General features: G+C 38.1%; 1 protein-coding gene across 1 annotated transcript in view; it reads left to right on the forward strand.

The window, feature by feature from the left end:
• Positions 1-10,782, forward strand: part of LEPR (leptin receptor) — a 94,109-nt gene that overhangs the window by 45,601 nt on the left and 37,726 nt on the right. Inside the window, exons 6-7 of the mRNA XM_090269572.1 lie at positions 2,243-2,451; positions 9,494-9,639. Of these exons, the coding sequence (XP_090125698.1) occupies positions 2,243-2,451; positions 9,494-9,639 (355 nt within the window). The remainder of the gene's footprint in view (positions 1-2,242; positions 2,452-9,493; positions 9,640-10,782) is intronic.

Raw genomic sequence — 10,782 nt, forward strand, 5'->3', positions numbered from 1 at the left:
TTATTTGGCAACTACTGATCAATGAGTCTTATTAAAAACAGGTGCCTTAGCCCCAGACCTACTGAATTCTTTAAGGAGGATGTAGGAATATATTTTTAAACAAGTCTCTGGGTGATTCTTATGATAAGACAGGTCTGGGACACTAATCTGATCTTTGTAATTATTTGGGATTGGCAAAGTAGTCCTTTTGGGTAACATTTATGTAGATTACTAGTCTGAGGTTTAAAATAAGTGACGATTAAATTATGTACAAAGCTGATACTAAATTTTCCAATTCCTATTAATTGATTTGTCCACTATGTTTTGCTCTAAGTTTATGTCACAATCAGAAACTTGGGTGGCACCAATTAGGTGTTATTTCTATAATATTTAGTATAAATATCTGGAAGTTTTAATATATTCATAGAAAAATTTTGGTGAACAAATAATTTGACCAAAGGTTAGAGGACAGAATGTGTATTCTATAAATTATTATGGGTACCAAAACTGTTTTATTGATTATGGAAGCTGAGGCTCACAAAATGCCCTTAACTTGGGTATGGTCTATGGCTCATAAGTGAACAGAAGAACTTGTTTAAGTCTCAGTGTTTAGTGTGCTTTTTACCACAATATTCTTCCTTACACAGTGTCTAGCAGACTGCTTTGCACATTAAAAGGCCTATGAATATTATTTCCTGATCTCACTGATCCACGCTGGTCAGGGCCTTATTTCATTCTTATATCTTTGATGGTGAACTGACTGTTGACATCTTTGCCTGTTTTTTTTAAAGATTTTATTTACTTACTTTTAGAGAGAGGGAAAGAGAGGGAGGAAGAGAGGGAGAGAAACAACAACGTGTGAGAGAAACATTGAGTGCTGCCTCTCACATGCCCACAAGTGGGGACCTGGCCTGCCACCCAGCCATGTGCCCTCACTGGCAATCAAACCAAGGACCTTTTGGTTCGCAGGCCGGCCCTGTATCCACTGAACCACACCAGCCAGGGCTTTGCCTATTTTTTAATTGGATTGTTAATTTTAGTATTATTGAGTTTTGAGCATTCCTTATATCTTCTGGATACAAGTGCTATATTAGGTAGAGGACAGGCAAATATAGTCTCTCAATCTGTGGCTAGTCTTTTTGTATTTTTCACAATGTATTTCAAAGAACAGAAGTATTCCGTCTTGATAGAATTCCACTTTATCAATCTGTTCTTTGTGAATCATGCTTTTGGTGTTGAGGCTGACAAATTTTTATCCAGTCCAAGGTCACACATTTTTTTCCAATGTTATATTTTAGAAGTCTCATAGCTTTAGGTTTTACATTTGAATTGGTGGTCCATTTTGAATTAATTTTTGAATCTGGTGTGAGACAGGGATTGAAAATCCACCCCCCTCCCCCGAAATATAGATATCCCTTTGTTCAAGCACAGTTCATTGAAAAGATTACCCTTGCTTCACAGAACTGCTTTTTTACTGTTGTTGAAAATTGGTTGTCCATATAGGTGTTGATCTCTATTCTGTTCCGGTAATCTATTTTTCTATCTTTCCACCAGTACTCCACTGACTTGGTTGTTGTAGTTTATTAGCTATAACTTGTTTTATTGTTTTAGGATTTACAATATAGGTTGTTAACTTATTATAGTTTGATATTATACCTTCAAGAGATATTACGCCACTTCACTGCATACTAACATATCTCCTCCCCTGTCCCCAAGCTTGGTACTAATGTCATACATTTTACTTCTACTGATAAACCCCACATACATGGTAATTATTTTTGCTTCATATTGTCAGTAAAATACCCTTTTAGATAAATTTTATTTTTTTGTGTAGAACCAGACATTCATCTGCTATAATTCATTTTCTTTTTTTTTGCTGAAGGATTTTCTTGAGCATGTTTTATAATGCAGGTGGGCTTCGTAGTGATGAATTCTTTCAGTTTTGGTACATCTGAAAAAAAGCTTTTATTTCACACTTCTTTTGAAAGATATTTACACTGGGTATAAGATTTTAGGATAGCAATTTTTCTTACCTTTTAGTATTTCCCCATTGCTTGACTATCTTCTTGCTTATATTATTTCTGATGGCTAAGCTACTTTAATCCTCATCTTTGTTTCCCTGATATAATATATCTTTTTGCCATTGCCCTTTAAGCTGGGTGTCCAAAATAGCTGATCTCAATTTGGATTTTGTATCCTACATTCTAAATATATCCGGCACCTTCACATCTATATTAATATTTAGCTCTTCTTTTTCATATAGGCCCGACGTCTTAGAAGAGTCACCGCTGGTCCCTGAGAAGAGCAGTTTTCAGCTTGCTCCATGCCACTGCAGTGCTCGTGAAGGTTGTGAATGCCATGTGTCTATGCCAGCAGCCAGACTCAACGACACTCTTTTTATGTACTTAAAAATCACATCTGCTGGAGTAGTGTTTCAGTCACCTCTAATGTCAGTTGAACCTATAAATATTGGTAAGTTGTATGTAACAAAGATCACAGATCTAAATCATCAGTCATACGAGCAGGTTAAAGCTTGCTTACAAAATCTATTACTAGTTTATCTTGCTTTGACCAATGCTGTAATGATGGTACAATAAGTGTAGTGCAAGGGAGGACCAAGAGCAGCTTCTGGAAGGATGTAACAGTAGTGTTGTTATTTTTGCAGCTGTAACTTAAATTCTTTCTTGAAAACAGTTTGATTTCTATAAATCCTGGATCTGGGTAATGGATATGAATTGTTTGATTGTCACTTTTTTATATCTTAGATAACTATTTATGAAAATAATTAGATGCTTTCTTGGCCTGAATTTATTTCTTCAATAAAGATTTTTTTATAGGCTCATGATTTGGGAGCTGCAGAAAACAGTGGTGAATGAGTCAAAGTTCTTGCCTCATAGAGTAGGGACAAATAATAGTGCACAGTGATAAACAAAAAACTAAACAGGAGTGATTTGCTATACAAATCTGATCACAAGAAAAACTCAAATAATAGGTAATTCCCCATATTTTTACTATGAAGTTCCTCCCAGTTTTTTTTGATCAACTTTAATACATCACTACAAATATGACTAATATAAGTAAATGTCAATTTAAAGTGTTTAACTTATTCATTCAGTTTTGTGTATATGTTAAATTATATTTCTATTTTTCATTCATATTTTCTTAAATAATTATGTATAAGCTCTTTACATGCATCTTTGCACCATTGTTTTGACATCACTAGAGGGACTTTTCTAGGTAGCTGATATAATTTTCCTCCACTTTCTTAAGTTATTAGAGATATATCACTTTTGAATCTGCATATGACATTATATTTTAACATTAGGGCTTTCATATATATAATTTGTCCTCTATGACTATATTTATGATCGTCACAGCATAATTACAATGATATTTAAGCAAGTCAGTCATGAAGTTTTACCTCTGGAAAAAAAGATATAAAATGTATACTAAATATTATCATCTCTTTTTAAAACCAATTCTATCAGGTGATTTTTCAGAAACATTTGAAGCTAGCACTGAATTGAAATGTTTTTTAAAATAAAGAGAAAGTGCTATGATAGACTATATAAAAACTTAAAAAAGAATTTTATCTTTCTTTAAGGATAACTTTGGGGATTTTTTCCTCTTATTTGAGTGTATATGATAATGTCTAAAAATTGTGTCATGAATGAAATGACAAGTAGTGATAGAAAGTGTTAAGCATGGGGGTTATTATTTCAGCTCTGGAGGTCACAAAGAATCTCTTTTAGGACATAGAATTTGAGCTGATGGAGAAGAGAAAGCCATGTAAAAATCCAGAGCAAAAGGTGCTCCAAACAGGAGAATAGCACTCACTAAACCCTTGAAATGGAATGAGCTTGGTTGTTGGAGGAATCAAAGAGAAAGTCTTCGTGCTTAGAGTGAATGACATAGAATATTTGGGTATGTGGTCAGAGTTATCTGTGTCCAGATCATTTCATAGGCCACAGTTACAGAGTTTTGATTTTATTCTAGTTGCAATGGGAGCTTTTGAACCAGGAGTGTGATATGATCAGGTATATGCATGTGTGTGTATCTTGTAGGGTATCTGCATATTTATAATTTACTCTGTGGAGAAATAAATTGATGGGGAAGAGGTGTTGAATAGTTGCAAGAGTGGAAGCAGAGAACCAGTAAGATGCTGTTGGACTTGTCTGGGGGGTTAGGGTTAAGCCAGTGAAGAAGAAAAATAGTGGTCAGACTTGGGATCTATTTGGGAGATGGTGTGGACTGAAGTTTCTCGGGGGTTGGGTATGGAGTGTGAGGAATAGCGAGGAATCATGAATAACACTTAGGCTTGGACCTGAGTGTGCCAGTGAATGGGGCACCAGACATTGAGATGGGGAAATTTTGGGAGATTAGGTGTGTAACACATTATGCTTGAGATGCTTGTTAGAAATCTAAGAAATATTGAGTAGGCAGTAGGATATATGAGCCAAGAGTTCAGAGGAGATAAATATTTGGGAGTCTCTATCATATAAGTGTTTATGGGATTGTATAGCTTATATTTTATGATGATGTCTTGGTTTTGTTTTGTTTTTTGGTCATGGGAGATCAGTGAATTTCACTTGTTTTTTTAGACTTTAGTGTTTAGGTATCTCTTCTTTAAAGTAAATACAATTTGCAATATGTTGTCTGACGTAAAAACTATTAATTTTGACTCAAGGAAAAGAGAAAAACTATATCCAAATTTCTGAAAATATAGAATATGACAAATAGTTATACCATTTTTTAGTTGAAAGTAAAATTTAAATCAGTAAATGTTCAATATAATGATTATTTTTGGTCAATTGTAAAAATCTTGAAACAGATGCAAGAAGAAAAATGCATCATCTGTTTTCTATCATTTTGCCATTTATCCTATTTTTCAGGCACATTTATACATGTGCTTTTTACTTAACTTTAACAAATCAGGAATTCAAGTATAGATGCTGTTTAATAAACTTTAAAACTGACAATATTAAAACATTTTCAATATTCTTCTCCAGTATAATTTTTATTTTATTTAATGGTATTTGTCTTTCTCTGACTGGCTTATTTCATTTAGTATACAGTATTCCCTCATTTATCGCGGGTATTACGTTCTAGACGCCCCCGTGATAGGTGAAAATCCACGAAGTAGGAACCTTACATTTATTTTAGTATTTATATATATTTTAAGGCTTTATAAACCCTCCCCACACACCTATAAACCATCCCCACTCCCTTATTAACCTTTCCCACTCCCTTATTAACCTTTTCCACACTTTTATAAACACTACTTATATTCTTAAACATATTCTACACTCTTAAACCTACATAACTTTAACAATATATGTACACAGTACCGCAAGATCACGTGATATAGAGAAAAACCTACAATAAATAATTAAATATAATATTTTATAAAATCCCATGATACAGTGAGGCTGCGATAAGTGAACCGCAATATAGAGAGCGACTACTGTAATGTTCTCCAGGTCCATCCATATTGTTGCAAAGGGTAAAAATTTTTCCTTTTTTATAGCCAACTAGTATTCCATTGTGTAAATGTCCCATAGTTGTTTTATTCACTCACCTACTGAGGAACACTAGGGCTGCTTCCTTATCTTGGCAATTATAAACAATGCTACAGTGAACATAGGGGTGCTTATGTTCTTTTGAATTAGTGTTTTGGGTTCCTTCAGATACATTCCCAGAAGTGGGATTGCTGGGTCAAAAGGCAGATTCATTTTAAATTTTTTGAGATATCTCAATACTGCTTTCCACAGTGGTTGTACCAGTCTGTATTCCCACCAACAGTGCAAAAGGGTCCCCTTTCTCCTCATCCTCACCAGCACTTGTTGTTTGTTTGTTTATTTATTTATTTATTATTATTTTAAAATATGCTTTATTGATTATGCTGTTATAGTTGTCCCAATTAGCCCTGGCTGGTTTGGCTTAGTGGATTGAGCGTCGGCCTGCGAGCTAAGTGTCGCTGGTTCGATCTTCCAGTCAGGGCACATCAGAGAAGGAAAACTCTGACTCCAAAAAAACTCCGCTGCCTTGCGGCATACCTCTTCAGGGGAAAGGCTAAGGGAGTAAACCCCGACAGAAAATCCGGAGCCGGAGTCCCTAAGGCGGTTTGACGTTGTAGTCAGCATCGGCAACTCCTGCGGCGCACCTGAAGCCAAGCTGTATTGACTCCGTCTTTCCCTTGGATCCCTCAGCTGCGAAGAGAGGGGGGGTCTGCTGCATGGGCAACAGCAGACCCTCCATATCACCCTGCCCAGGCTCTGTAGCTTCAGCTCCACTGGAGAGGACACTCCAGCGTCATCACAAGATGTCGATTCAACACGGGAGGAGACAGATACCGTGTCACTCCCGAGTCGGACTGCACAGCCATTCTCGGCGGTGCAGATAGACTCTTAAGAAGCTACACCATCGTCTCTTGAGACGGACGGCTGCCGACGAGTTGTCCCAATTTCTTTCCCCTTTGTTCCCCTCCACCCAGTGACCCTCTCCCTCCAGTTGTCCACCAACCTTAGTCCATGCCCATTGGTTGTGTATATAGTTCTTCTCAACATCTTCCTGTCTACTCCACTCCCTCCTACTATGCTTCTTAATTCCTGTACCATCTCCCTCCCTTTCCCCCTTCCCCCTCCATGCTGACCTCCCCCCATAATGTTCCCCATTCCTATAATTCTTTTTCCACTCTCATTGCCTACTTAGTCTGCTTTTGTTTCAATTCCCTAGCTTCTGTTGTTGGTTGTTGTGATACAGTTTTCATTTTAATGTTCATAGTTTTGATCCTCTTTCACCTAAACAAGTCCCTTTAACATTTCATATAACAGTGGTTTGGATCTGATGAACTCCTTCAGTTTTACTTTGTCCTGGAAGCACTTTCTCTGCCCTTCTATTCTGAATGACAGCTTTGCTGGATAGAGTAATCGTAGTTGTAGGTTTTTGCTTTTCATTACTTTGAATATTTCTTGCCAGTCCCTTCTTGCCTGCAGGGTTTCTTTTGAGAATTCAGCTGACAGTCTTATTGGGACCCCTTTGTATTGTATTTCTCTTTTGCTGCTTTTAAGATTCTCTCTTTATCCTTAATTTTTGACATTTTGATGATAATGTATCTTGGTATGGTTCTCTCTGGGTCCAGTTTTTGTGGAACTCTCTGTGCTTCCTGGACCTGTAAGTCTATTTCCTTCCCCAAGTTCGGGAAGTTCTGCTTCATTAATTTTTCACATAATTTTTCCATTTCTAGTTTTCTTCTTCACCTTCTGGCAACTCTATGATTCAGATGTTGGCCCGCTTATAGTTGTCGCATAGTTTTCTGAGCCTCTCCTCATTTTCCTCACTTTTTGTTTACTTTTTCTGCACTGGTTGACTATTTTTTCCTTCCCTATAGTCCAATTGGAAAATTCTGATTCCAAAAAACCTCCGCTGCCTTGCGGCATACCTCTTCAGGGGAAAGGCTAAGGGAGTAAACCCCGACAGAAAATCCGGAGCCGGAGTCCCTAAGGCGGTTTGACGTTGTAGTCAACACCGGCAACTCCTGCGGCGCACCTGAAACCAAGCTGTATTGACTCCGTCTTTCCCTTGGACCCTTCAGCTGCGAAGAGAGGGGGGGTCTGCTGCATGGGCAACAGCAGACCCTCCATATCACCCTGCCCAGGCTCTGTAGCTTCAGCTCCACTGGAGAGGACACTCCAGCGTCATCGCAAGATGTCGATTCAACACGGGAGGAGACAGATACCGTGTCACTCCCGAGTCGGACTGCACAACCATTCTCGGCGGTGCAGATAGACTCTTAAGAAGCTACACCATCGTCTCTCGAGACGGACGGCTGCCGACGACGACGACGACGACGACGACGACGATAGTCCAATTTGTTGATTTGATCCCTAGTTTTCTTTCCCTCACCACTAGTTTCATATGTGTCTTTGTTCATTTCAGCAGGACTAGTTTTCATTCCTTCCCCATCTTGTTTAAGATCTGCTGTTAGGTCTGTAAGCATTTTTGTAACCCAAACTCTAAACTGTGCCTCAGAAAGATTTCCAATCTACTGAGCTGTTAGATTAGATATTTGCTGTCTGTTCTGCTTCGTCACTGGGATCTCTATCATGATCTGTGCGATCCTGATCATTTTGTGTTTACCTTTGCTTCCTGGGCGGGGCTGTCACACCTCCTGTACTGTAGGGGGCAGAGCCCCATGCACTTGTCACAACCGAGCGACCCCTCTCACCACACTGTGGTGTTTTCTGCGAGGGTGGGGGTCCAAGATGGATTCCTGCCGTTCACTCTCTGCTGAGATACTGAGAGCCTCCCACTCTGTCCCCTCCCCCTCTGGGCCTCACAGTCCAAGGCAATGGGGGTCTGTCTTCCCTGGCCTTGGAATCACAAGCCAACAGGTCTGGTCTGCAGCTGGAGTTGCTCCCCAGGCACTTCTCACCTCCCCTTAAATATGGGTGTCTGTGCTTACCGCTGTCCCACCACCATCACTGCTGCTGCTGCTGCCAGCACAGCTTGACCTCTCCACCCCGGCTTCGCCCCTACCACCTTTCCAGATGAGCACCAGTTCTTTATAACTTCATACGCTGGACTTCCATTTATTTTCTGGAACTTCTGGTTATTTCTGGTTTTGCAGTAGTTATATTCCTTCTTAGTTGTGGAGGGAGACGGAGCATGTCAGTCTAGGCCTCCATCTTGGCTGGAAGTCTCACTAGTATAATTTTTAATAGCTATATAGATTTCCCTTATAGGGATAAACCCTACATTTATTCAATTAATTCTTTATTGTAAGATGTTTATATTGTTTCTGCAAATAATTTAAAGGTTATATGTTTAGAACTACACACAAATGCATAATCCCACATATTTATATACAAAAATACATATCATACATAAACACACATGTATGCATATGAACTCAGAAATCATTTACCAGGTTAGACAGCCCATTATGTTGAGAAACTCCATCCCCATTTCTGGTGACAAGCCATGGCCTGCTCATGCTGTGTTTATTACATGTGAAATGTGCATGCTGTGGGTTATTTCAATAGTTATATCTGGGTTGTCGTATTTCAAAGTTAAGGGAGATTTCTGACTTTTGCATGCTTATTTACATTAATTTGTGTGCAGATTTGCATGCAAAATCTGTAAACATTTTTTAAATAGGGCTCTGCAAAATGCTTTTTCCCTTGTTATCCACCAAAACAAGTGGGTGGATGTAGTGTAGGGGAGGCTAAATTAAATGAAGTTTAGCAGACTTTTCTATATGCAGAAATTCACATTTATCAAAATAATTTTATCTACTAATTTATAGTTTTTACCACTTAGGAAGAAGAAAATGAGATTGCTATGATAAGATACAAGGAATAGACCCAATATTTTGGTTATGTAATTAGCCATTGAATAAGGTCACCTTTTAAGTAGTTGAAAGAATGGGATATGCTAAAATTTCAGTTTGACTTCATTTTATGATTATCATAAAAATTGCTTGACTTAAAAGTGTTCTTTATTTTTTCTTAAGTGAAGCCAGATCCACCATTAGGTTTGCATATGGAAATCACAGACAGTGGTAACTTGAAGATTTCTTGGTCCAGTTCAATATTGGTACCATTTCAACTTCAGTATCAAGTGAAATATTCAGAGAATTCTACAACAAGCATGAGAGAAGTAAGTAAATACAAGGAAAGATTGAGACACAACTAAAGGAAAAGTGAGACCCATCGAAGTCCCATTGAAATTGCTCTCTGCATACCAAATGTGCCTGCTCCTTGTAGAACAGAATCAATTATAATTTAATATTATACCGCTGGCTTTCATTTAAGATCAGCATGGGAAATTACCATATGAATGGCATTTTTGCATTTTCTATAAAATGCTTTTAGAAGAATTATTTGATGTTACTCAGTGTTGCTTATGTATGGATCCATGTTATATATTGAGGAGCATGACAAATTTCTTCTGGAATTTAGTGCCAGAGAAAGTTCCTCTTCCAAAAATATTTAGTATATTAGGTTGATCCCTCTCCTCTTCACTGTTCTCTCTCCCTTCTCTCCTCTCTTCTCTCTACCTCTCATTTATACACACACATACTGAGACACACACATACAGTTAAATGGCTACAGGAAGTTCAGTTACACAAACTTTAGTTCATTTATAGTTATTTTCACCTACAGATATTTGATTTCTGATTTTACAATTAATCCTTTAGAAAAATTGTTCAATATATTTGTTTATACACAGTACAGTGCATGCATTTATACTGTAAAGTGCATCAAATCCTTTTCTCATTCTTTCAGTATTTATTGAGCACCTACAGGATATCAAGAATGGTTCTGCTTGCATAAGAATATATTGGGATAGCAGACCAAAATAATAGGAGTTTAGGAGTGCTGGTGAGAGATGGTAGGTTGTAATATTAAACAGAGGTGGGGAAAGATCTCATTGAGAAGGTGACATTTCATGGAGATGGTGATATGAATATCTGGGGGAATTGGATTCCAATAGAGAGAACAGCCAATCAGAGGCTCTAAGCTGACAGACAGTCTGGCAGCCAGGGGAGTGAGTGAGCGTAAGAGGAGTGTGAATCAAAGAAGTGTAGGGGATGGCGATGCAGCTTCATTTTGTTGCCTTTGGCTGTCCAGTTTTCCCAGCACCATGCAATGTTATTAACCAATGCTACCTCAGTAAAAACCAATCAATCACTAAATCAACCTGCAATAAAAACAAAGAGGGGGTAGGGGAAGAGAAGGCGGAAATTGTAAAGAACTCATAGGTGTGCAAGGACGTTGGCACTCTGTGAAACTAACTGTT

This window comes from Furipterus horrens, unplaced genomic scaffold, assembly GCF_987537825.1.
Source record: "Furipterus horrens unplaced genomic scaffold, mFurHor1.1.pri manual_scaffold_3, whole genome shotgun sequence".
Lineage (NCBI taxonomy): Eukaryota > Metazoa > Chordata > Mammalia > Chiroptera > Furipteridae > Furipterus > Furipterus horrens.